At 39.7% G+C, this 27911-nt stretch overlaps 3 protein-coding genes across 4 annotated transcripts in view; 2 read left to right on the forward strand and 1 right to left on the reverse strand.

Annotated features, from left to right (window-relative positions):
- Positions 1-8052: 8052 nt before the first annotated feature.
- sla1a (Src like adaptor 1a) lies at positions 8053-13978 on the forward strand. The gene is made up of 8 exons (XM_084920026.1): positions 8053-8236; positions 8645-8741; positions 9085-9184; positions 9385-9471; positions 9703-9806; positions 10362-10493; positions 10994-11123; positions 12627-13978. Exons 2-8 carry the CDS (start codon positions 8669-8671, stop codon positions 12826-12828), a joined length of 828 nt encoding a protein of 275 aa, XP_084776152.1. The 5' UTR covers positions 8053-8236; positions 8645-8668; the 3' UTR covers positions 12829-13978.
- Positions 13979-23197: 9219 nt separating this feature from the next.
- Positions 23198-26353, forward strand: abitram (actin binding transcription modulator). Its single transcript, XM_084919213.1, has 6 exons — positions 23198-23386; positions 23582-23633; positions 25162-25291; positions 25378-25454; positions 25533-25602; positions 25859-26353. Exons 1-6 carry the CDS (start codon positions 23305-23307, stop codon positions 25994-25996), a joined length of 549 nt encoding a protein of 182 aa, XP_084775339.1. The 5' UTR covers positions 23198-23304; the 3' UTR covers positions 25997-26353.
- The window catches only part of ctnnal1 (catenin (cadherin-associated protein), alpha-like 1), a 53925-nt gene continuing 52367 nt past the window's right edge, over positions 26354-27911 (reverse strand). For both annotated transcript variants that reach the window (XM_084919212.1, XM_084919211.1), the window contains one exon: positions 26354-27911. In XM_084919212.1, coding sequence (XP_084775338.1) covers positions 27741-27911 — 171 coding nt within the window. In that variant the 3' untranslated portion in view covers positions 26354-27740.

The raw sequence follows: 27911 nt of genomic DNA on the forward strand, positions 1-27911 counted from the left end.
GTTAATAGCTGCACACAATGTCTGCATACAGTTGTGACCTGAGGGCAGACCCTCTCCGAAGTACCATCTCAAGTGTTTTTGTTTATTACTGAAAATACCACGGCCATCTTTCTCATCTGTTTAATGTTGCAAAACCTAACTAAAGATACCTCATTTTGGAGGCTGAATAAAAAACTCGAGGAATATAATTATAACAGATACAATATAACCCTGTGCTCTGATTAAATAATGCAAGTGTGCGTTGGTCAGTCGCGACTTCATATTCAGATGGCATCTAATCATCTTTTATATGTTTTATGTGGCAATAACAGGATACTGTTAGAAACTCTAAAAAGCAGAACTAATTCAGTAATGTCAGCTACATATAATTTTCTCGATTTCTCGGTATCTAATATTAGCGACGTCAAACTACTGAACATACCAATATGAAATACGGATGTAGCCTTCTAAAAACATGTGTGTCCTTTTATTTCTAAGAAGGGATTATGTTTTGTTCAGAGTTGTATAGATTCACTTTAAAGAATGCAGACTGTTAGGTTGTGTCTACAAAGACTTTTATTTCATGCATATTTTAGTCTGCTTTGTGCCAAGCATCACAGTCTGTCTAACATCAAGCACACCAGTGTTGTGCGTTCATATGTGGTCTATATTCTAATAGGCTGATAAGCTTTAACAGTCATGGCTGCACAGTAAGTAGAGTGTAAATTAAAGAACTGTTGGTAGTAAATTTTCACTGCTCCACTGAGGACTGTTTCTCAGAAAAGTAATAAAGCCAATAATCAGCCTGGAGTACCAGCAGGTCCTCAATGATCTGTAAAGCTGCCAGTGGAAAAAACATTTTGAGGGCTTCCTGTATTATGTAACTCTCACTTGGCTTAACTTTTCCTTCAAGAGTACAATCATCAGCTAGTTATTTGCTACCCAACATAACCCCAAAAGACTCAGTGTCTGTTGGTGTTCATTCATATTCTTACTCTTTACTTGAACTAACTAGTAAGATCACTTTCCACCAGTGATTTCACTGAACTTAAAAGACATGTTATTATTTGTCTTTACAAACATCACTCTCGAAAAATATACCCTTCTACCAAGATAGCAAAGATCACAGCGCTTAGATGACAAAATCTGCTCAATTATTACATTCCACACATTTGTACATCACTCAGTATATGTTTCAAGTTACTAAACACATGCTGCACATCAGATCTGGCTCTGGGGCTTTTAGGGATTTAGATGTCTTGAAAACAGCAGTGTGCCTTCAGTGGGTGGACATACTTTTGCAGGTGCACAGCAAAGACATGCGGCACGAAAACAGCCCACAGCCCTGTAATAAGTGGGTAACAGATGATGATGCAGCGATAAACTGTAAACTCCCATCTGCGTTGTTGAAGGGAGTGAGTGAGTCCACTGATGCAGACTCTCATTATGGGCTTGACAGGGCTGGCTGGCAAAGTAACCAATAGTTACCCAACCCTGCACGTGAAGACTGGCATTATCCTCACTGTGTGCATGTGTGAGTGTGCACATGAAACTGGAGGGTGTGGCTGACATAAAAATACACAGGTGACCCTAATGGAAGCACTGGTTACAGAGCTTAAAGAGCTTAAATGATGGAACACTTTTACTATTTGCAGAGCACAGCTTTAGGGATTAGAGTACAGATGAAACTGTTAATTTAATGGCACGATTACAGCAAGACCGCACCTCATACTTGCTTGCATGATGTCACATCTGTCCTGGAAAATCTTGGATACCCTTACTGTCTTGAAGAGATTTTATGCTGATCACTTTACTTGTTATACTCAGACAGAAACTCACCAGACACTTTATTACCCACACTTTCCTAGTGCTGAGTTGGACCACGTTTTGCCCTCAGAACTGTATTAATTCTTTATGGCACAGATTCAAAAAGCTGCTGGAAACATACCTCAGAGATTTTGGTCCATATTTACATGATAGCATCACACAGGTCCTGCAAATGTTTTGGCTGCACATCCAGTTCCACCTCCTGTCCCCCCAGTCCAAAGGTGCTCTGTTGGATTTAGATTTCGTGACTGTGGAGGGTATTTAAGTAGCTTCGTGCTCACTACTATATTGGAAGCAGCCACCACGGTCAGCAAAAATGCACAGGTAGGCCATGGTGTTTAAAAGATGCTCAGTTGGTTCCAAGCGACTGAAAGTGTGCGAAAAAAAACATCCTCTACATAATTATACCAAAAACAGCAGCCTGATGATGACACTAGACAGAATGGATCCATGCTTTCATGTTGTATATGTCAAACTATGACCCTGCCACCTAAATATTATTGCAGGAGTTAAGACTCCTCAGACAAGCAACTTATAGCCTCAGTTTCCTGTTCTTCACTGGGAGGAGTGGCACCTGGTGTGGTCTTCTACTGCTGTGACCCATCTGCTTCAAGAGTCGACATGCTGTGCCTTCAGAGATGGTCTTCTGTTTCAGCCCTGTTTACCTTTCTCATAATGACTGGTTATTTAAGTTACTGTTGCCTTTCTTTCAGTTGGAAACAGTCTCCTCTGACCTCTGGCATCAACAAGAAATGCTCTTCCAGAGAACTGCTGCTCACTGGGTATTTTCTCTTTTTCAGAAAATTCTGAGGAAAAATTGTGTGGGAAAATCCCAGCAGATCATCAGTTTCTGAAATACTCAGACGAGCCTGTCTGACACCAACAAACACGCCACATTTAAATTCATTCTTTCCCATTCTAAAGCTCGGTTTGAACTTCAGCAGGTCACCTTGACTGACTCTGGGTGCCTAAATGTACCCAGGTGCTGCCAAGTGATTGGCTCATGAGATATTAACAAGCAGGTAACCTGGTAGCTTGTGAGTGTTAACAGAAGCATGTTTCACTCAGCTTGTAAAATCGCTGTGAAACTTCAAGAAAATAACCTGAATGAAATATTCAGGTAATAAAGACTGAGACGAGATTTTCATAAGAAGCAGCCTGGAGTTACGATCTGTGAAAGACCGTGGCATCATGTATTTAGACCTACGTACGAAAAACTAATAGAATACTTACAAATTACGTATTAAATTTATAAGTTTAATGTTTTTCATGACATTTACAGCAGCAGCTGTGTTTCCTGGCTATTTCCTAGATATCAATATAAGTCAAATGATGAAACCTTTAGAGGATCTGAACTAGAAGCTTTTGGATGATTTTAAATACACTGACTTCATTATTTGACACTTTGACCACATTTACTATATAAACATTTAACTATGCACAAAGTATTTACTGTATATATACGGCACATATAACAAAAAGAAAGGAAAATTGTAACTGGCACCCTATAAGAAATAAGTGAAAATGCAGTTTCACAAATCAACAAACACTTGCTGATAATGTAAAATTAAACAGGATATCAACCGTGCTACCACACTCCATCACAAGCTGCATGCTTTTATCACTAGATATATGCAGTGCTGACATGGAAACTGGATGGCAAGCAGGTTTGCATGCACATGCATACATTGTACAGACAGATATAGTGTGCATACACAGGCATGTGAAACCAACCCCAATAAAACTGCCTTTGCTGACCCTGCAGTAAAACTGGTTTTAGTATTTGAGTTCAGATAATACAATTATTTTGACAAAAGGTAAAAAGGTAGCCACAGTTCTCCTTAACACAATGCCATCCACATTTCCCAGTAGCGTTTTGTCTTTATAGTGGTCACAGTTCATAGTAATGTTAGTGATGTAATTGTCATGAGTAATACTTTCCTATGGCGTCATGTCAGGCTTCATTTATTGTAGCTGACTGGACTTAATGTTTAAGGACTGGCGAGGCATTCATGTCTAAAACGTTGTTGTTGTTAATTCTCTGTGGAAGTCTGTTTCTGCTTCACTGGCAGCCAGGAGAGATTATACAGTGGGCGACTTTTCAGTTCTGTGCCCTCTTTCGTCAAGTCCATGATAATGATACAGTGGTTTACAAAAACAGACTCACATTTCTGCATGCAATTTTGTCCAATTATGTTGCCATTAAAATCCCCAAAACGGGTCTGCTGAAACAGACTTTGGGGAAAACTCTTGGTCAATACGATTATTTTGATTTGTTAAATTAGCAAATAGAAATAACACTGCTGCCAAAATTCAAAGGGATATTATTGGAAGTTCAGAGGAATGCATTAATAGATGGGAGAAGCAGGGAGGGACGATTACTCCCACAGACGGTTTAGTGGATAAGATGCTCCAGATGCCTGAATGACCCACATACAGTGACTACATTATATTAATAATAACAAGTTAACTGCTGAAGGATTTTAGCTTTTTTTGCACGCATATTTTGGATTTTGTTTTTTAAAACGTAAAAGTGCTACAAACATATAAAGCCTGTGGATAAGAACTGTTCTCAAAAAAATGTAAAAATGTTCAGATATATTCAGAAGCAAATGTAAGCAGTTCACGCCCGTTCCTGTCAGTTCTGTGGTTTAGAGTCCAGTGGGGTCAGTCTTGCTTCTGTATTTAGATACTGCTTATTACTGTGGGAGAACACAGCGACCACATAAAGACCAAGTCTCGGTGTCCAAACAAGAGGAATGTGTATTGTTTTTTAGGAAAAAGAGGAACTGTGGAGCGATTCATTACAACAGCGCTCACATCTTGCTTTAAGAGGTTCAAGGCATCCGAGTGTGTCTTGATTTAGAGGAAAAAAAATATGATGGGAATTCCTCACAGCTAGTAATTTAGTAATTTTAGAAAGAGGGCGTGGCGGTCAATTCTCCTTGAAATGTTCAAACACATCCAGACTGCAGCACAGTAGCCTCTGGCAGCAGAGGCCAGCGTCAGCCACAGACAGACAGCTTTTGTCTTTATGAGAGTCGGAGAAAAAAAAAAAACGGTGTTACTCTCTCCCCCAAACCCCCATAAAAACAGTGCTTACAAATCATCTACCATCTTCAAAGCGAAACCTCACAACTTCCCCAACACGTGTTATACACCAGCACTGATGCATCAATCACTTGAAAACTATTTTACTTTTATCAAACATGGGAAACTGACTGGCAGCAAAAGATAATAACACAGCCAGTGTGACACCTCTACATACAGCAGTTGTATGCAGCTTTTGAATAAAGACATGTTTTTTTTTTATACGACCCAGATCTAAGGGTACTGATGGGCTGATATGCATATTTTAGGAAATATGCCTTTACAGCTGTGTAGAATGGTTGCACAGTGGTTAGTACTGTTTCCTCACAGCAGGTGGGTGAGGGGAGGGTTCGACTCCAACATCTGGCCAGGGTCTTTCTGCGTGAAGTTTATATGTTCTCCTTGTGTCTGTGTGGGTTCTCTGGGTTCCTCCTAAAGTCATGCAGTTAGTGGGTTTAGACTAATTAGTGATTTTAAACTGACACTAAGTGTGAGTGCTATCAGACCAGTGACCTGTCCTGGATGTACCCTGCTTCTTGCCCCTTGACAGCTGGGATAGGTTCCATCCCCCTCCACCGTGACTCTGAATCAGATAAATGTAAAACGTCTGGACTTCTTTAAGTTGCTTGAAGACATTTCACCTCTCACCCGAGAAGCTTCTTCAGTTCTAGGCTACGATGACCTGGATGACTGAGAACCTTCACAGACATAAATGTAAAACGATGGATTATCCGATGAATGATCTACAGGATATATTTATGACTTCACAGACAACATCTTGAAATAGGTCTTTTTATTTAAGAAATGTATAATAAAGGAAAAATTTTCCCGAGCCAACTGAACCAAGGCAGTTGTCTTGGAATTTTAACTGACCTTTATGTGCTCCTGAGTGGGATGGAAGAAGTCGCCATGGAGGGGAAAACCTGGACTTCTCTGCTGAAACTGCAGCACCTGCAATACATATGAAGTGTTTCACCATCTATGTATATTTCCTCCACTGGTAACTGGGTAAGCAGGAGAAGATAAATGGTTGGATGTATGGATAAATAATAAAGAACAATGTATAAAAGATCATAGAACGCAGATCTCAGTAAAAACAGGACTGGGTTTCAAGTCATTGTTTTACAAGTAATGGAAACAATAACAGTGTTTGGTGGTGTAATGCCCACTTATAATTTCATTTCCTATGTTTTTAAATAACTGCACTAGCCCACACACTGTTGTTAGTCTAAATGACCAAGTAAACAAATACTTAGTCTAGAAAGATCTCAAAAGGATGACATGTGATGGAGAATGAATTGCCTTAAATAAGAGGGGAAATAAATATCTGATCTTTAAGTAACAAAGAGGCTCATTGAAGTGAGGCTAATGTGGACAGCCCAGCTGGTTCACGTGTGTAATGTCTGATGAATTTATGATTCACTCAAAAACACACATAGCCCTGGCACTGCAAGAGACAGCAACCAGGACCTGAAGAAGTAGAAAGTCTGTGTAATGAAAGAAAAAAGAAAATGTTCCAGGCTTTACAGAATTATCGATTACCTTTGTGTGCTCTAATACTACATACATCTTTTACTACTTACATATTTTTCAGCTTCGTTCATACAAATTGTTTTTTAAACTAGCATTTTATATCAGTATCACTTTTCCAACTTTTTCAACATTTCTTTACACTACTTTACCCTCTGCCACGTTTACACAGGGTAACACTGCAATAGTACAGCTATAGTTAGCTTAGTGTGAAATGTGATGCATGTCACACTGCTAAACCTTCTTCTCTATTTAGTCATCCACATATGACTGTTAATGCCTGAAAAGGACAGAGATGGCATAACAGATAACTGTCCTGTGAAAGCTAAAAAAAAAAAAAACCTACATAGAAGTGCTAAAAATTCTAAAGATAAAAGTAAATTTGGTCAGCACACAAACTACCTGGTATTTATTTTCATTCTAAGCTGGTGGAGACTTCCTTCCTGGCAACCACAGCTGTTAGAGTCCTGGAGTCTCACGGTAGCCACCAAGCCACAGTAGCTGCTGCTACGCAGAACAGAACTGCTCGCTCTGTGTAAAACGTGGTTTAGTCGCAGTTCAGTTGGTACATGATGTGATGCATGACTCTGTGTACTTCCTCTTAGGAATTTTATCACTCAGAGCTAACCTTATCCCCCTTTCCACCAAAAACCAAAAGGAAGGACTAACTCAGTCTTTTAAAGATTTCACTAAAGCGTAGTTTTGAAGAAGAATAATCCAGGTTTTAATATGAAAAATACAGTTACATAACCATATTTTGTACTACATTTTTTAAACATTAGCTGAGATTATAAATAGCTGTTCAGAGTTAGTTGGTTGAATTAAGGCACATAGGAGACACATACTGGGCTCTGCCTGTAACTCCTAGAAGGCAGTGCCGGGGGCCTGCCAAGCACTTTTTGGCATTTTTGTGGTACCCCACATGTTCCATTTGTGGGATCAGAAATAAAAGGATACATTACCGCAGCCTCACGTTCCCAGTTTGTCACATTGGGATGTTTGGTACCATTGTAACACATCTTCAGTGCCGCTTTTCAACATGCAGGGTAATCTGGGTTCCTGCCTGAGACAAACACCTTGAGACTGCAAGAAAAAGCAGTGATGTCATAAGTGTTGCATGACTGCCAGAGAAGCTTGTGTGTATTTTTTTATATTTGTTTTTCATGTAACATGGAATATAAGCTATAGGCTATTATAAACTTTGTATATGATTCGAAAAAATGGACAGTTGTTGTAAGAGCAGCGTTGCCTAACAGTCAGATGTTTCTCTCTGGGTACTTAATTCCCACAGTCTACAAACAATAAGGGTAGTTTTGCTGATTCTGTCAAAGTATTCTTATTCTTCCCTTGAGGGGTTTTCAAGACGAGAACTACACTGATATGATTTTAGCATTTTGAATACTACTGGTTTTACCTAACCAAGTTTGAAACTTCCCCATGGAAGTTTGGGAAACCAAAACATTATGAAAAAAAGCCCACCTATAAATTCAAAATGTCAACAACAAAAAACCCCAGCAGCGCTTTTGGTTTCCCTAACAGCGAGCCTGTTGTGAAGTCTCTTCTTGCATGTTTCACCGTGTTTCTCAACAACACTCTTGCCTGCTCTCTTCCTCATTTCATTACAGGAAGTGAGTTTGCAGTCAGATGCAGAGCTGTCACCCCACTGGGTGACATGTCATTCCTGTAAACTCTTGTGAAGATGGTGCCGTTCTAGTTCCAGATTCTGCTGCTGCCGCGATGCCCTGTTTGGGTCATCATCTCTCTCGCTGGCCTTGATGCCATCGGAAACAACGAGCCACAAATTTTGCAAGTAAGTGTTCACATTTTGCTGAGCTGCATCTGCTCAAGCGGACCTGTCACTTCTTCATACTAGCCAGCTGTCTTGCTACATACTGTGACTTATAAATACAGGCAGGATTTGTCGAAATGCTTTCATGGATTAATCATAATATGCGTTATGTAAGATCATTTGAAGTTTAGGTATATGATGTGGCAATATCTAAATTCACAGTCTGTTAGTTAGTACACAAAGCTCGGTGCTGCAATGGAAAAATAGGTTCGATAACATCTAGCCTCAGCTTCCCCATTTTGCAACAAATGTGTCAGTTGAGATATAGCTCAATGGTCAGTATGTAGACTACAAGATCAATGGGACAGCAGCAGAGAGACATGTACTAGTGATTCCTGTCTGTCTTTTTTCTTTTTGTCCTGACTTCAGGCTGGAGTCTAGTCCATCTGGAGGATGGGGAATGTGATGCGAGGTGTGAGTGCTGAGAACAAGGTCAACACCGAAAACCCTGAAACCTCTCTGAAGGGTAAGATGTCCTTTTAGTGTATAAATAGCGCAGGCTGATAAAAACTACAGATTGGGAGCTTTCTGCACTTTTGGCAGCAACAACAGTCACTGTGATAATCCCTGACCGAAGAGACACTGATATCCTGAATACCAGAATTTACTGTTTCGGCATGTTTCATTATGCATGCCTATGATGATGTGACAATTGAACCTAGGCAATTAAACACAAATCACGAGTACACATACATAAGAAATCACAAATCTAGTCTTAAAAACTGATTTCGGACAGTTTTAGTTATTTCTAAATCACAACGGCAACATTCGGCTGCCAGTAAAGGCTGCAAATATTACTATTTTTGCAGGCACAGAAGACGAGGTGGTGGTGGTGCTCCAGGACTATCCTGCTCCTGAAATCAGTGAGCCGATCTACAGACTGGGAGAAAAGCTCAAAGTGGTTGCGCAGTAAGTTCATGTGCTTGCATTTCTAATTGGAAAAAAAAAAAGAAAAGAAAAGAGAATTTTGGAGATTATGTGCAACAAAAGGAAACCAAAGTCAAAAAGAAAGCTTTGTTTGTAATGGAGTGTTCTAAATGTGTAATTTAGAGAAGTGGCTAGGCAAAAGGTCAGTTTTTAATTCCTCTTTGCTTCTGTGTCGTCGTCAGGGAGGCTTATTGGTGGAGAGTGCGCTCTATCCAAACAGGGAAGGAGAACTACATACCCGGCAGCCATGTAGCACGAGTGTACCATGGGTAAGTAAAACCTCACTGACACTATCTTCCGTTCCACTGGTTTGGTTGGTTTGATTGAACTTGATAAAAATAGGCCCATCTGCTTTACGTGACATATTGGTGATGTGCCCTATATTACAGCTGCGTTTGTGCTGATTTAATAAATATGATGATTTATATTATTATCCCCACTAGTATTTAATCTGGAATTAAATACTCATTTGGGTTTTATTTTTCTTTTGGTTCAATCAGCTGGCTGTTTGAAGGTGTGGAGAGGCAGAAGGCGGAAGAACTGCTTCTTCTACCCGGGAACATAGTGGGTTCTTTTCTGGTCCGAGAAAGCACCAGGGAGAGAGGTAAGAACAAGTAAACGACTACTTTCATTTGATTCCAATTCTTGGTTTCTGTGAATAAGTTAAAAGCAATCGTGAACTACCTCTGAGACTTAACTACCGACACAGGACATCAGCATAGTCACACCATTAACCGCTCAGTTAACCATAGCTGGAAAGGGGAGGAAGCAGCAAGCTGCCACTGAGGTCTAGATGAAGCAGGCCAATGACTGCTAAGCTAAGCTGAGCCAAATGCCTGCTGGTTGCATCTTTAGGCTGAATGGAAAGCAAACAGCCTATCTCCCAAAATGTCAAACTATATCTGTAAAGACACGTAAAAGGGAAATGACTTCTAACTGGGCCAAAGTCCCATTGACCTGTGATAAATAAATAAATCAAATGACTAAACTTGACAGGAGATGGAAACTACACCACATGACTGAACTTCACGTTGCTTCTGCTTTGTCTCAAAGCCGTAGTTATTGATGTTATTGTTATTAATCATATGGTCTTGTTTCAAGATTGATGTCATTATTGAAAGCCTGTCTTCAAAGCATGCGATGCGTGTCACATCCTCAGGTCTGTATTCGCTCTCAGTGAGGCACAGGAGTGTAAAGCACTATCGTATCTTCAGACTTGACAACAGCTGGTACTACATCTCCCCACGTCTCACTTTCCAATGCCTTGAAGATATGATCAGTCATTATTCTGGTGAGTAGATACGTAAATATGTTGCTTTCTCATAGACCCTTAGTTCACATGTGAGACAGTGAACAAACTCATCATGTGTAGGGGGACACACACACACACATATATAAGTACTAACAAACTTCAGAAACCACACGTGCTTAGATGAACAAAAATACAGTTTCATGTTCTTAATATAGAAGTATTTGTTATCAGTGTTTCAGCCTCTATATATATTTCCTCCACTGAAAGAATATTTTTGGAACACAACAGGAAATGAGATACAACTTGCATGTTTGATAAGCACTGTTGTGTACACAGTGAGGAAAAGAGGTTGTGATAGTTGCTGAAGTAGTGCAATACTCATTTGGGTTTTATTTTTGACACATATATAAGTTTGCTTTGTATGTTTGCTAGAGCGGTCAAGTGTTGAGTGGTTCATGCAAATTTTGCAACTTTATGTTTGTTCTTTGCTCGTCTTGCCTGGGAGCTGTATTTTACTTCCCCTATTGTTGCATTTTCAGATTCTGCAGATGGGTTATGCTGTGTGCTGACCTCGCCCTGCCTGTCTGGCACAATTCAGCCGCCAGATGCAAGTCTTGGAGCTCCACCTGTAGTGATGCGACGCAACTTTGACTGGAACAAAGTGGACAGGTACAGATGAGATTCAAATAAATATTTTTGCTATGCTACAGCCATGAAGTGTGTTTATTTGAATATTTGTGAGCCAGAATTGCACAAAAGCTGCCCAGTTTGAGGAGCATGAGCAGGGAAGAACTGGGGGGGGGGGGTCCACTTTATTTTAAAACTGGAACATCGGGAGCTGGCCTTTGTCAGAAGATCAAGTTAGAAGCATGTTAGTGTGACAGTGCATGTTGTGGGCAGTTGGCAGTTGGCTGCCCCTCCCTGAAGCTGGTTCTTCGGTCTTCCTGTTAAAAGGGAGGTTTTCCTTCCCACTGATGCCAAGTGTTGCCTCATAGAGGGTGGTCTGATTAATAGGGTTCTCTTGTATTACTGTAGGGTTTTACCTTCCTATACAAAGTGCATTGAGGTGACTATTATGGTGATTTGGCACGATATAACACTGAGCTGAACTGAACTGAATAAAATTCAAAATTGCCATCTTTGTCCCGCCTTACGTTAAGCCTTTGAGATAAAATTTTAATGCATTTTAATGAAAAACACATTTAAGCACTGCTAAAAAAATCTACATCCAGCATCTAACCAACTTTGTGCATCAGTATCATGGGGATATATTTGAGCTTCAACAACAAAAAGCTCACAGTGGAGTAACAGAACAAAGCACTGCTGCCCTGGATGTTCTGTTTCTGTTAATTCACTGTAACTGTTTACACTGTTTATTCTTTATTTATTATTGTATGGAGGGCATTTGTCAGAGGCAAGATTTAGGAAAATCAGGAAAAAAAACCAGCTGACACTCAGGAGCCACAATCAACATGTCCACCAGTGTCTCATCTGACAAGCTGTAATTAAATCTTTACCAAACTAACAAATACTAAAACCCATGATACAGTATTTCCTTATTATTTTAAATTTATGTTACATATTTTTCTAAGATCACAAAATTGTTTCCATTCATGTTTTTTTTTTCAAAAGTCTGTTTTTCACTTTAATTTTGGTTTTCAGAAATTATTATTTTTTAATATTTAGTTTCCATTTAAGTTTTAAGTTACATTTTAAGTTTAGTTATAATAACCATGGTATGACGGTTATAAGTTTCCTTTTTTTAATCTTTATTAAATATGCAAAAGATATTTTATAAAGAAATCGGCGAATCATGACATTAAACAAGAGGCAGCAATGAATATCTGAGGCAGCTGTGGAGGTGGAGCCTGGTTAACGGTTAAATGTGAAGGTCAGTGGTTCAGCCCCTGGCTCCATTTTGAAATTTCCTTGGGCGACAGACTGAACTTTGAATTGTCCCTAATGCACCTGTTTAAATGTTCGGTTAAAAGTGCTTACGTATGTGAAAAAACAAAATGTGTGAATGAGGCTACAGGTTAGAAAACACATTAAATGCTGAAACTGAGTAAAAAAAACAAAGAACCTGACCACTGCACTCAAATCCAGCATTTTACTGAAGGTTTGTCCTTATTCTAAGGTGGGATTAATTGTATTCATCTCTACACTTTACAGGAACCAGCTGGTCAGCACAGACGCCTGCAACGAAAACATGGTGAGCTATGGAGTCAGGAACAGCATCGCTGCCTACCTGTCCTTTGCTGGCGATCAAGACCCTTCACGGGTGAAATCAGATAGCAGGAAGAAGAAAAGCAAATCGCTGTATGTTCTTCCTGAAAATGGCCTTCCGAACACTGACTATGACGAGGACTTCTAGATGCAACAGTGAAGCTAAAAAGACCGGACTATTTTTAAGTGGAGGCCAGTAGACAACTTCCTCTGAAATCTACTACCGATTCCTTCAGCCAGCAGAGAACAGCACTGAGCCGAAACTATTACCCCAAAACATCGAGGCGTTTCATTGTTTCTACTTTGAGCACTTTGAAGTACTTTTAACAATAACGCAAATCGCATGACCAATTACACTTGTGAAGTAGTTGAACTGGATGACGGTGCAATTTAGATGTGAATACCAGAACGCAGGGCAGAAAAACAAAGCTTGGCATTATGGTGTGATGAGTGATGTGGGATAGATTCTAATTATATGCATATGGCTTTTTGTGGCTTTCAAACTATTTTAAGTTTTATTACTATGGTAAAATGGTCATATTGAGACACAGGCAAACTCAGATCATTTGAATTTGGGGGCTAAATTGATGCATTGAAGATGAAGATCATGTGATGAGTGTGTCTCAACCAGTGACTTATTCACACACAAATATAGGGGGAATTGAGCAAAATGTGGATGCCTCTTATAGTTATATTCAATATTAATTCTCACTATGAGATTCACTACACAAGCCAGTGTCGCAGTTATCAACAACCAACCTCTAAATAATGGCTATCATTGTGGTGTGACCCACCGATCAAGAGAGTGAGACCATGTGTATAGACAGAGGTTGTAAAAAATATAATCCGCCTTAGTAATTTGAGTGAGCTGGCCCTTTAAATATCCCCAGAGGGTGGAAAATAATCACTTCTGTGAAGCACGATAAGGCTCCAAATGGTTTATCAATAATATATGCTGTGTGGGTTGTTCACAAAATAGTTTTTTTTTCTTCTTCTTGTAATTTTTTTTAGTTTATTAATGTTTCCTAAACACTGAAATGTATGTTCCTGTGTAATAATTTATCTAACTTGAGCAACTCAGGTTACAAATATCGTTACCGGGCTTGGTAACAATATTTTAGTGTTACTAGTGCCACAGGATCGTGTAAATACTGTATATAATTAATATGTACCAGATATCATGTTTCATGTATCAATCAATTACAGGAATGGCTGTTATGGTAATAGTCTGATGCTTTTTTGCCTTATGTTTTATTTAATGTTTCATGGGAATAAAGACCAGTCAACTGCAATACTAACCATTAGAGAGGTCACAGTATTTCTGGTAAACATCGGTGTACTGCATGTTTAAATTTAAGCAGAAAAACACACACATGACCTAAAAGTAAGATAAAAATATCCCACCAGCTGTGAAGGTGTGTGAAGCTCAGGACTCAACCCGAGGATGACTGCTGTGTATAAAACCCCCAAAAACAACAACATCAAAAAAGCATATTGTGATTCAAGGTTAGGTTTACTGTTAACGTAACAGTTCCCTGAACCAAATTAGCGAATAGTCATCAATTAGTTTCATTACCAATCTCTTATCGTCATGCTTGTCTGTGCACCATTTGCAACTCATGCATATATTTTGCACTTTCTGCACCAGTGTTGGTGCTGAAAAATGGAGAGAGAAAAGATATTTTTAAAAAAAGACTGCCCCTTTTGAGAAAAAGAGCTTTTAACCAAATAGAAAGGGATTTGGGGCTTTCCCCTATTTAGCATAAGATTTCTTTAGGCAAATGTGAGACCATGAGAACAAAAGTCAAAGCATCCTGTTTTTCATTCACCGCCTCAGATTTAATACTGTACCCACTGTTCATCTGATGTGGCGGCATGATGGGAAATTTCTGAGAACTTCTGAATTCTGATTTCTTCACAAACACACAGTCGGCCTATTGATATTTGCTCAACTTCCGCTATTCTGCAAGGTCTTATGGAACAACTTCTTTTTAATAAGATCATATCTTACTGGAAATCTGCAATGAACCCGAGCAAAACTGCCGATGTTTTCCAGTCTGAAACTAAGAATGACGAACGCGTCCGAGGAAGCAAGCAGAAGAACTGTCGAATCAGTCAGATGTGTGGGAAAATTTCAACTACGTGTAGTGCATTATGGCTGAAACAGGAACAGTGTCCTAGAGTTTAAAGCACAGGTCTGCGTTTGGCCTGTGTTTGCATGCAGAAAATAACAAAAATATATGAAATACTGGACTGTTTGACCTGTTTTACATTCTGAAATATTTAAAAAAAAATGATGAAATGATTTTGATGAAGAGAAAAGGGTTGAGAGAGAATAAATGAGCCTCGGTGCATTTGCAGAGAATGTATGTTGTAGAAGAATAGTTCAGGAAATTGCTTTACGTTCTTTGTACAACTTTGGCGACCTTGCCAAATGTATTTATTTGTTTTTTTGTGAAATTTATGAGCCAACTGTGTGTAATCAGTACAGGCAAACTCAGCACTTTCTTCTATTTTAAAGAGCAAGATCAAATAGTTGTGTTGGCTTGTTTTAAAGTCTCGTAAAATATCTGCAAGTGGGGTTACACGGTGTATGCGTGTGAGTGTGTGTGTGTTGAATGGAACAATCAGTGATGCAGACACACACGTCTGGTAGCCTAGTGCTGCACCATGCAGAGACTGCTTTCCAGTCAGCGTTAGTGACTTCTCACATAAGGCCCCCTCTGCAGACCATGTGCAACCAGTTGAGAAAAGACTGGAGGCTAAACCGTAGGAAGATTGCGCGCTGAGCGACTTTGCTGTTTTGCTGTTATTGCGGTTTGTCCACATGATACATTTTCTGCTTAAAGTTGAACAACTGAGATGAAGAAAACGGGTTGAAGAGTTCAACTTGGAATCAGAATGAAGGCAGAGCCATGGGAAGCATGGTCCATCAAAGGTCACTTATACATTCAAAACAAACTCTGCCTCTGATCACTCTGTTCATCCATATTCAAATCAGTGAAGATCCAACACAGAAAAAACAGCTGTTCCCTGAAACCATGCAAGCACTTACTGTAATACTAATGCAGATAAGAAAGGTAATACCCCGTCACCCTGCCAATCATCACACTTTTGGTGTACATGGTGAAAACAATTGCCCTCAGTGAGGCGCAGAGAGGAAAAAATACAGCTTAAACTTAACGTAACCAGATCCCCGTGCAGCTCATGCCGACTTACGAGAAACCCCCGGGTTCTGTGACTTTATGATGAGCAAAAGGGATTCAAGCTTGAGTCTCCTGTTCTCAACTTGATTTTTGTTTGATGTTGCAGTGGATGTTAGCACCAAGAAAAACACTCCAACAACGCACTCTGGCCTCTTTCCTTCTTCCTGAATGAAAACAAAAAGAGGAAGAAGAGTTGAAGCCTGCTCATAACTCGGCCTCTAGAAATGGGATCAAGGCACAGAACAAAAAGGGGGATAAGTGAAGGAAATGAAGAGATGGATGGGGATCCCTTATCCTACAGCCTGCTTTCTGTTAATCATGTTCTTCTGATCGCATCGCATCCTTTCCACTACCCCTAAGGCCCAGCTGTAAAAACCTCTGACTTTGCCACTGCGGGACCCAGTGCTTGTTTGTGAGCTCCTAAAAATCCACATAAATGTTTCCTTTGCTTAATTAGAAATGTTCTGTTTTAATTTACATTGCTGCTTTCCTTCTCCAAACTATCACTTTCATTATGGCTTATTTTTTTAACTTCTATATGGTCTTAATAATCAACTTTAGGAATTTTGCTCATTTAAGTGTTGATCGTGTCATCAGAGCAGCTCTGGCTTTGACTCTCTGGCTCTGGCTTTTTCCAGCACATTCCTTTTAATACTATATCAAAGTATGACGTGGGGAATTTGAATGCTGGGTTATTGTCTTGAATCCTTTGTCTGCTTCGTTGCATCAGTCATCATCAGTTTTTAAATATTTTTTTCTTTGTTTGTTTTTTTTCACCCAGGACTTTTTGCATTGCAAAGATAAGATGATCATTGTTACGCACTTCAGCTTCCTCAGTGTCATAGCAGATCAGTGTATGGTGCAGATAGACATTAGTATGTTCATTTCCTGTCTGAAAACCTCACACTGCGAGCTGACGTTACCCTGCACTTATTTTGGTGTGAAAAGTGGCTTCCCGCTCTAACTTTAACTCTTACCACTTCCTGCAGACATAGAATAAAAATCAGCCAAACCCTGAGTTTGAAATTGCACATTTTCTGTTTAGTTTGAGTACATACTCCAAGTATATGTTATTGCAAATGATTGGGACATATATTGTACTGCTTTGCCACTGCTGTGCCATGACACTGACCCTATGAACTGTAACCCTTTTGCTCACATTTTACAGATAATGAGGGCACTTAGTAACTTTTGCAGTATTAGTTTAAACACCTGTCTGTGGACTGATGTGGCAAATGTCACAAATGGCTGGCTTGCCTACTTCAAGATTTGGCAGGATGTGGTTGTAGAATACTGGCATTTTGGCATATTTCATTTCATGTTATTTTCACATGGTTATTAGGACAAACTCCAAATGTTTATCCCATTTTAGGCTCAAAACAGACACGAACAAGGTAGCTGCACATTGAAAGATAATAATAAGGTTTTACTAAGAAGCCAGTGGTTCAATAATTACACTAATCAAGTGTAAATGCTTTTGACAGTTTCCCCTAATCCGGTGAAAAACCTCCTCCAAAGAGTACCGTCAACAGCACTGAGTGTTCTTCTCAGAAACAGCACATGAGAACATGGCCTTTAATGTTGAACCAGGGGCCTCAGCCAATACACACAACCAAATCCAAGGCTGTCCAGAGACCAAGAAGAAAACAAACAAGAACCGAACAGTCACTAGAGAAAAACTCCAAAGGTCCACATCTTCGCCAGGGAATGGGAAGGTCTTATGTGCGCTGCTAGGAATCTCTGTCTACTTCCACTTCTGAAGCTTTTTCACATAAATACCAAAGAATGAGGAAGTGATGTGCACGATCATTACAGAATTACTTTTTCACATGTTTAATATAGAAAGGTTACAAAAAAAAGCCAAAGTAAACACAGTGACAGATGCTATTACCCACAGCGCCATGCTGTGCACTTTCTGTGGTAATCCTGGAAGGGACGGCTTTGTAATATCATTTTCCGCATAACAAAAAAAACGTTGCTTTTAACACCTTATTATCCAGGCTTGAGTGACTTAGTTCACAGTTATTAGGTGCGATTGGCGTCTTTCATTCAATGCCAGTTACCACCATAACATAGCTAAACAATACAGGCACATTTTATTTGCCAAATAAAATGTTGTGAAATCTGCAAAGCCTGCTTGAATGGGCAAAAAACCTAAGAGGGTAAATATGATGAAAACAGCCACTTGAATCTGGAAAAAGTCAGCCTGAGGCATAAATTATTTTCTGGAAGTAGTTGAAGGATAGGTATTCGGAGAGGGGGGAAAAAAGGATAACTTGGCTCTGCTGTCACTCAGTCGCCAGCTGAGTAAAAGCTCAGAGCATCCTTGCCTGCTGCGCTATACAGCCATTACAAGAGGTGGATGGGTCCTCTTGGAAAAAAGCTCATTTTCAGTGAGGAGATTTTCGAGCAGCTGTTTGCCACGTGGCTTCTTCTAAATAATTAACACAAGCTTTCCACAGGCACTTTCTAAATGGGAATTCAGTTGTTGGTAAACCTAAATAAGCCCAGTTGGTGACTTAATATGTAAGCATACACTGCCTTCAGCATGCTATAAAAAGTCTTGTTAAATTTTCACTGCTCTGGCAGGTGAAACCATGTGTCAAGAATTTAAACATTTAATATCTCAATACCTGTGAAAAATTGCTTAAACGTGCAAGAGGACTTTCTGTCACTCTTTCCGTTGCCTTCAGCTCCTGTTAAAGCCCATCGCTCTCTGGGAGTGAAAAGCAGGATGGCAGTTGTGAACATATTAGCGTCAGGAACAAGTCTGACGCACTTCCTAGTCAGTGAAATGAAGAAAAATAAAAGGCAGTTAAGATGGATGGGTTTCAGGCCAGACTCTGGGCTGGAGATGAATGCTCGATTAATAAAAAATATAGAGTTGATGAGAGGGAGAAATGTCAAGACAACTACTGGGACATTAATCTATCACATAGCTTACGTGACCAGTCATACTTGACATTACAATGGCACAAAAGACTGAATCATAGTTCACCTTCAGTGCAAGAGGACAGACAGCAAACAAAATAAGCAGCAGCTTTTCTTGTCTTCACACTTCAGTGGTCACATTGAAATGACGTCACCACTGGACCAACTTCAGAAACAACTTGCCTTTGTGCTCCAATTTTTTGTCGATCCAACTAGAGAGCCCTGAACAGCTCTGGAGACATCCTGAAAGTACAGCCACTACCAGGAACACCTAATCTGCTTCTCTTAAAAGCTTGCATTTAAATATTTAAATACTGCTCTCTGCGTTTAGCGTTCTAATTCGATGCAGGTGTGAAAGTTCCTGGCAGCGGTCATGCTTTCTGAATATTACCGTGTTCCTCATGCAAACTACTGCACCATCAGAGACATTTCGGGCAGCGCACATGGTGATGGAAAGTTATACAAATATCTCATATGAACCCACTTAAATATGCAGGGACAGGCAGCTGCTGAGATTCAAACTCTGAGATGTGCCTTCACACTTTCCTTTTGCTTCAGCATTAGGTGCACTTCGGCACATTATTTTTTTACTGCTCAGAAATCCCCATTAACAGAACAAAAAGGTAAAAATTTCAAGAGCTCAAAGACATTACTGCCACTGCGAGAATGTGATTGCTTTCTAAACAGCCAACCACATATTCATCCCCTCTAAAACATTTGGCTCGTAAACTATCTTCCTGCTAAAGACACTGACCTGTTGACTGACACGTAAGCGCACACATACACACGCACACTTTTCAGTGCCTGTGGCTGTGCTGTTTTTGGAGAAAGACCAGAAACAACAGAAAAGCTCTGACATGGTTGTTTGCACCTTTGGCTGCTGATTACCGCACAGATAGTTCCAGGAAGAATAACATGGCTTATCGCAAGTTTCTCAAAGTGATCACACCCCTCCACTCTGCAAATACAATCTCTTTATTAAAAAAATAAGAGATCTCCAGATTAAGACGCTCTGGAGTTTCTATGGTGTTGCGTTTTAGCAGATTAACCATTTAAATCTATCAGTTGTGGGAAAGTATTCTTTTAGTTGTGACACTGACAATTTCTTGCTTTAGAGCATTTCATGTTTTCAGAAAGTTACATGTGACAACATTAAAACAAAAAACAGTATAACATTTACATTTCTTATTTGTTTTCACCTTTTTTTTCACACGTAATCGTGAATCAAGGGCTTAAATGTGCATTTTGGCAGCATGTGACCCAGTCTGTTTAATGTCAGATACAGATGTGCCGTGGCACTTTCCAGGGAAAGAAAAAAGACAGGCAATATGTCTAAGAGCAGCATACCTCCTGTTTTCCTGGACTTTTATTGAATGATGAAAAGTGAAGAACAAACCTGGATTTCATAAAATGTCTCTCCCTGATAATGAACTGCTGGATGTCTTTCTGACTTCCATCCCCTCCCCCATAATAATTCTTTTTAGGTAAGTGCAGAAGAAGCCAGAGTTTTGATAAGCCACGCAGGCATCACCTCCTTCTTGGTTGGAGCTCTAGTCTTCCCTTATCAGGCAGTCATCTGGCAAAGGGAACTATCTGGGGAAGGACTGCTGGAGCCAAACAGACAAATAGCCGCCAGAGAAGAATGGCTGCTTGCTATTGCAGTAGCTGACGTGGACCTACGTGTGCATCCCACACAGAAGCCCGTGCAGCTGGAGGCCCTAGAGATGCTTGTCTAACAGCCTGCTAGTGAACCTCGACATCGACTCTCTGAGAGTGGAGAAGTGAGCAGTATTTTGTTCCAGTAATCAGTGTTAAATGGGATGGAAATGTACACAAACTGACAAGTACATATGGGGATAGGCAGACTGATAAACAGATGCAGACACACACCACAAGGAAACATTTAAAGTGAGGTCATACTGTGCAAACCTCTTTCATTATGATATAACAATCTGAGATGAGAAGAAATTGTGCATTTTTGTGGGTTTCACAGATTGTCCTCTGATGTGACAAAAGACCGCATAACATGACAAATGCAGGGTTCATAAGGAGCAATGTTAGTTAATATTAGGTAGGATATGTTTATTGGGCATGACTCCATTTTTACTGGCTCTGCAGCCACTCTTTCTACGATAGTTTTGTCTTTTCATTGCAAATTAATTGCAGACTAGAGCATACCACAGGCGAAAGAGTAATGGAAACACTCATTAGGATGGATCTTGACAGCAAAACTTTCCAAGTCTGGGTAGTGGTGGTGAGCAGATAAATGGAAAACTCACGTTGTGAATCCAAACGTCAGCCGAGTCTCACTCTCTCTCTCCCAAGTACGTGCCCTAGATGAAGTCATCATTACTGCCCCGTGCCGATACCAGTGCCCCAAAACTGTTCTCTCAGCAGTGTCCACAGTGTACGAGTGGCATTTCATGCCAGATATGTCCAGCATGTGGATGAGAGAAGCTATTTATCAGGTCTAGAGAGGGAAACATTCCTTCATTCCTCCATCCATTTTCTCCCAGATCTCTTGATTACATAATAAGGATGCAGACTCAACATACTTATACGCCATCTGCAAGAATCATTAGAGCTACGTGAAAAGAAAAATCACATGCAGTTCAAAGTATGGAAATTTAACAAAATGGGCCAAACTGGGAATCTGTGATGTGGCAATAGAGCAATATTATGCCTCCTGGCGCTGGTTTACATAAAAACTAATTGGCGCTGATTAAATGTGAAAATATTTATCTGTAAATAAAATAATACATTCCTTTCATATAGATGGTTATGCTTCTGGCGAGAAGTTAAGTTGCATTAACAGTACTGTACTCTGGTTGTTTGCCGTTGCCTGACATCTAGTGGGCATTGTGAAAAATCATGATGACAATAGTGTTTTCCACATGTGCAGCTCAACCTCACTTTACCACAGAATGAGCATGGTGAATGAATCTGCGATGGGATCAGTGTTTAAAAATAAGGTTAGGTTTCTCCTGGTTTTGCAATAGAAAAAATAACAAAGTGGCAGTGATTCTGACATTGGGCCCCACCTCGAGACAGTTTAAGCCTTGCCTGGTCAGGCTTTATGGAGACTTGAGCTCTCGCTTTTTCAAAAATGACTGCAGTACTCTGTACTGGTTTTAAATATTGAAAGGATTATGGATACAGATTTGAAGATGATTACTGCTGCTGTTCTAAGAAAATTCAGTACAAAGGAATTCATGTTCAGGTGAGGGCCACAGTCCTTCTACAACAGTGGCTCTCAAGCTGATACGGCATAAAGGCATGAGGCATGGATGACCATAAAATATATATATATAGTTTTTAAGTGAAATAACATTAACCCTTACATACTGTTCTTATTGTATGCCTTCCCAATATGTTGTTTTTTGTTTTTTTTTACCCAGGTCTAAGATTCTCTAATAATAATTGTCTATAACTAATTTCAAACTGCAGGTCTGTTTAGAATGCATCACTAGCCTGTCTGACATCAATAAATGGAGTATTAATTCTTAATTAATGTTTCCAAGAGCAGGGAGAGTTTATTTACTTTTAGGTTTTACAAGAATTGTTTTTTGTCAGAAAACATCATCATGTCCTGTTTTATCTAAGACCTAAAAATATAACAACTATAAAGATTACATGATGAGATGCAAAATCTATCTGTGTGCCAGTTTAGAATCTCAAATGAGATAACATGCATGTTTTGGACTGTGGGACGAAGCCAGAATACCTACCCAGATATGCAAAATACACACAGGCAGGATGTGAAACTGTAATGCTTTTCCTGGGAAGCAACAGTGCTGACCATCCCACTTTTGTTCTGCCCTATTTCAATTCCTGTGTCCGCGTGGAAGCACCATCTTTCAAGGCACACTCTGACCTCTGTTTCATGGGTGGATCATATATGATCACTCTTGGCTTTTTACTAATTCACTATTCAAAGATTCCACCGTGATTCTTCAGAGACCAGCGGGTACTTGTCTCTGAAGGAACCAATATGGCAAATGCTGTGGGAATGCAAACAATTCTAATGACAGTGTCAAGATCAACCACTGTTCCATTAAAAATATGCACAGCCATAATATGTATAGTTTCACAATTTCACAAACATTCTTCTAAAATCACAATTTTCCTTATGAAAGACCTTTTTTCTGGAGGGTTGAAGTTTTTTTTTTTTGTCTCAATCTTATATATTGTGATTAGTGAAAAGTGAGAGACTGTTCAAATGATACTAGCTGTAGTTAGTTACCAGCTCTTCTGGTGAACATATTAAACTTAATAATTTATTGTTTATTGCTACAGTCAATGAAGATTCACTACAAAGAAATGCGAATCGCTGCACAAAACAAAAGAACAGCCAGAATTCTTTGCCTTTGGGGTTTTCGGATATATTTCAAGGACGGACTGCCCGGTGCTGCACTATTTACTGTCCGTCAAGACAAGTTGACGCCAAGCTAATACCTTCAATTAGTTTTCCAGTGTTATTATTTTACATGGAGAGCGTGGAACATGAAGATACCAAAGCAAATGCTCCTTCAGTTATCGACCGATATTACACACGCTGGTACAGAGCCGGTAAATAACGTCCATTTGAATGTGTCTCATCTATACTTGCTAAGTAGCTAAGCTAAGTGAGCTAACGTTAGGTGAACTTAAGTGTTCAGGGGGAGATGGCGTTAACTTTTAGTTTTAGTCTGAATAGATGTTTTTTTTTTGTTGTTGTTGTTGTTTTTAATGTCACGAACACCTTTTTTCATTTTTTGTTTTTAGACATGAAGGGAAAGCCATGTGAGGACCATTGCATCTTACAGCATTCAAACAGGTAACAGGAGGTTCCTGAGAAAAAAAAAAGAATTACACCAAGTGACCATGAGTCACACCAATTGCTATGATTCACTGTATGTTAATGGCCCTTTTGTATGTTTGATTTGGCTAAGATTTTACGCTGGATGCTCTTCCTGACGCATGAGAGAAGACAGGTGGTGAATTAGGGAGTGAGAATAGCCATGAAAAAGATGAAGAGTGGAAAGGAAGTTGGTCCAGAAGACATACCTGTGGAGGTATGGAATTGTCTTGGACTAAGATTTGTTTGGCACGATCTTGGAAAGTCAGAGAATATCTGAGGAATACAGAAGACGTGTATTGGTACAGATTTTCAAGAACAAGTGTGAGCTTTAGTTACTGCTGAGGGGTAAAGTTGATGAGCCATATCATGAAGATATGGGAAAGATTTATTGAAGCTATGTTAAGAAGAGAGGAAGTACGCTAAGAAAGAGCACTACAGTTACAAATATGTTTTGAGAGTGATGAAGGAGTACAGGGAAGGTCAGAAGGAATTGGATAAAAAAAAGAATGTGATACAGTGCCAAGAGATGAAGTGCGGTACTACATGAGCAAATCAGGGGTAGGAGAGAAGTATCTGAGAGTGGTGCAGAACATGTATGAGGACCGGGAGACAACAGTGAGGTGTGTGGTAGGACTCGCAGATGAGTTCAAGGTAGCAGTGGCATGACATCACCACTCTGAGCCCCTTCTTGTTTGCAGTGGTAATGGACAGGTTCACAGATGAGGTCAGCCAGGGGTCTCTGTGGACTATGATGTTTGCAGACAACATTGTGCTCTATAGGGCGCAGGTGAAAGAGAACCTGATAAGGTAGACATACGCATTGGTGAGAAGAGGGATGAAAGTCAGTTGAAGCGAGACTTGATATATGTGTGTGAATGAAAGTGAAGATGGAAAGGTGAACATGCAAGGAGTAGAGGTAGTGACAGTAGAAGAGTATAAATACCTGGTGTCAAAAGCAACAGACAGTGCAAAAAAGAGGTGAAGAAGAGAGTGCAAGCGGGGTGGAGATGAATGTCAGAGGTGATTTGTGGCAGAGTGATAGCAGCAAGAGTGAAAGGGAATATTTTTATGATCGTAGTGAGACCTGCTATGGTGTATGGTTGGAGACGGTGGCTTTGACAAAAAGACAGGAAGCTCTGAGCTGGAGGTGTTAAGATTTTCATTGGGAGTGACCTGAATAGACAAGATTAGAAATGAGTTCATTGGAGGGACAGTTCAAGTTGAGTGGTTTGAAGAGACCCCTAAAGGGAACAGCTAAAAGAAGAACAGCAGCTTAATGTATTTTGTAGGCCTGGTCATGACTAAGTGGAAGTTTTCTCAGGAAAGAAATTGAGAAAATGGGGAATAATAATAATTTGATTCTACATTACACTGTATTTGTTACACAACGTAGTCCCTGCTCAGTATGAGTGATTTATATCACTTCTACATCAGTATGTCGCTAGAGAAATATTGATTTTAAAAGGAGCTTGATAGATTCTTAAAAGAATGTTTTTCTTGGCAGAATATGTGTCATCACTTTAGCAGAGACTCACCCAATTCTACAAAACGGACGCACAATCAAAAGCATCAATTACCAGATCAGTAATGGCTGCAGTCGGCTGGAAAATAAAGTCTCTGGGAAGTCCAAGCGGGTAAGTTAATAAAGCTCTGGATTTTGGTCTGTGTGCTCGTACATTTATCCTTTATCCTAACATTCCTTTTTTGGCCTGTACGACAGGGGGGACAGTTCCTTACTGATTTTGCACCGTTATGCAGGATAACATGCACAGATGAAACAGAGTACACAATCTACAGGTAAGAGTCTGTCTTTGACTGTTAAAGTATACATTTATCTTCCACGTGCTCATACATCTTCATCACTGGCTGTTTTAGCTGCATTCGGGGCCGTCTTCTGGAAGTCAATGAGAACATTTTAGAAACGCCGAATCTCTTGCTGGAAAAGGTAAAACCTACATTTTTACCTTACACATGTAAATGTAAAGTACATTTCATGTCATCTTTAATATGTCCCCATCTGCATACTATTACTGCGTACTGTACCTTTTTTTTTTCTGTTAAAACACCCTTACATGAGTAGACGACATTAATTTAGCATACCTGATGGTTATACGGCTTCATATGCCTATGAAGAGATTAGATAACACTAGTAAAGGTTCATAAACACATGTAACAATGCTTGGTTTGTCAAATCTCTACAGCCGTCCACCGAAGGATACATCGCCGTCATCCTGCCAAAGTTTGAAGAGAGCAAAAGCATCACAGAAAATCTTCTAAACAGAGACGAGTTTGAGAACATCGTCTCCAAACGCAGCTCTGCCCAGTCCCAACCATCTTGACAGTTCCCCACATTCCTGCCTTATTCAAGCCCGTTCTATTGTGGGAGAGTTTCTTTCCCTCATGCACTTAAAGTTAGCAGAAGACTGAAAGGCTTTTGTTTATAATGAAGCACTGTGTGTCTAGGTTATTCTATATTTTTCCTTTTTTTTTTTTTTTTTTAAAGTGTTTAACATTTTAAGGATCCAAGAAGCAGTCAGATTTCAGGTAATTTGTCTATGCTTGGATTTGCCAATTTGATAAATATAATAAGGTACTAGTGGAACGCATGAACAGTGGCTTTTATTTTCTTGTTACATACTGCAAATAATCATGAGTTTGAAGTATTTTTGTCGAATATAAAGAAAGACAAACAATAATTTAAGAAAAATATTGTTTATTTTTTTGTGTCACTTTTATTAACCTTTGAATCGTCAAAAGAAAAGGTGGTCCAAAACTAGATACGATTTCGTCACATCTCTAGCGACACTACGTTACCCAGCATTCTTAGCTGCTCTCACACTGTAGAGTGATTCTCTAAAGCTTCCTGTGTGGTTATACATTTCATTCATTCTAACTCCCTCTCCTAGTACCAAAGTGATTACCTCGGGATACATATGCTTCAAGTACCAAGTAATATATACCATTTAATACATAATGGTCTGTTAGGCAGCTTCACAATGATAGTCTTCATAACAAGTACACTTCAAGGTTCTATTTTACACGTGTGCCAGTTCAAACTTGTTGCATTTCTTTGAGAGAAAGTATGCCATGTAGACTGGTTTGTATAATTCTCAGGACAATATAAACAGAGGTTTGATCAAGTCGAGAAACCCGGCTTAAATAAAAGTGTCTCCATTAACACTGGAGGACTAGGTTTTATATTTTATAACAGTAAGAAGACACAAGAACAATCGTATTTGGCATTTAAGGTTTTTTTTTTTTGTTTTTTTGTTTTTTTTTGCATTTTCCTACTAGCATGGCACGTGGGGAATGTCGTACAATAATGGCTATTAGACATCCATTGCATGTTATGTAGTGTGGTCAGCTTGTAAAACCTAATGTAAATGAGGTGCTCAATATAATGCAAGTGATCGTGGTGTACTGCTGTGGCGCGCATTACAAAGAAAGTGTCACATTACAAGGCTGTGACCACAGGAGACTCAAACACGGGGGTTTGGTGATGATGGCGTCATGCATTGTGGATCTTAATTTTACTTTTTTTTTTTTTTTAACATGTGCAACACAATTACAGAACACCACAAAACACATAGGCTTGTCACACAGAGGCACATAGTGAAGATAGATGTATGGCTGAGCTGAGTGGAGTTCTCTCCTGACTTTTAATTAGTTTATTAATTCAGAAGCAAGAAAAAATATTTAAAAAATAAATAAAAAAAATCAGGTTTGTGCCAGGCCTCACTTTTTTTGAAGACTTTTTTTTTTGTGTGTGTAGTAATAACTCCATCTTGTGGACTGGGGTGGAACTGGTGCTTCAGGTGAAACGCTACCCTGGATTAAATCAACCTCAGTGGGAAAGAGAGCATAGACTTGCTTTTCCTTTTTTTATTCTTGTGCAAACATCATCCAGGCAGGAAATGCAAATTCCGGTTGAGCCAAGTCAACCATCTTTACCAGACTAGTACTGAATGATGGATGGGGGTGTGGACTGGGGCTATTTCTAAGATCATATTTTCTCCAGAGAGGTGAGGTCGCCTATGTGCTGCTTTATCGGGAAGAGTGGACAAAGGAAGAGATTGCCTGGGATTATTTGCTCTCAAGGAGGTTGAGACCAGCCATGTGCTGCTCCAAAGATTTAACGCCAAATCCGTTGCTGTTCTTGGTGTTGAGAGCTCCTTCCTCTTTGACAGGTGTGGATGCGTCCTGCCTTTCTCTCCAATCCTGCGGGGAACTGAGGCTGTTCCTCTCAGACTTGTA

The sequence above is a fragment of the Perissodus microlepis genome, chromosome 22 (assembly GCF_051167445.1).
Source record: "Perissodus microlepis isolate ML-2025 ecotype Zambia chromosome 22, ASM5116744v1, whole genome shotgun sequence".
Lineage (NCBI taxonomy): Eukaryota > Metazoa > Chordata > Actinopteri > Cichliformes > Cichlidae > Perissodus > Perissodus microlepis.

What these genes read in the sequence shown, in the direction of transcription:
- sla1a (XM_084920026.1), top strand. Translation starts at nt 8,669, where the DNA reads ATGGGGAATGTGATGCGAGGTGTGAGTGCTGAGAACAAGGTCAACACC. An exon ending in GTAGCACGAGTGTACCATGG is followed by an intron (nt 9,472 to 9,702) that starts GTAAGTAAAACC and finishes TGGTTCAATCAG; the next exon opens with CTGGCTGTTTGAAGGTGTGG. An exon ending in TATGATCAGTCATTATTCTG is followed by an intron (nt 10,494 to 10,993) that starts GTGAGTAGATAC and finishes TTGCATTTTCAG; the next exon opens with ATTCTGCAGATGGGTTATGC.
- abitram (XM_084919213.1), top strand. Translation starts at nt 23,305, where the DNA reads ATGGAGAGCGTGGAACATGAAGATACCAAAGCAAATGCTCCTTCAGTT. An exon ending in ATCTTACAGCATTCAAACAG is followed by an intron (nt 23,634 to 25,161) that starts GTAACAGGAGGT and finishes TTTTCTTGGCAG; the next exon opens with AATATGTGTCATCACTTTAG. An exon ending in TCTCTGGGAAGTCCAAGCGG is followed by an intron (nt 25,292 to 25,377) that starts GTAAGTTAATAA and finishes CCTGTACGACAG; the next exon opens with GGGGGACAGTTCCTTACTGA.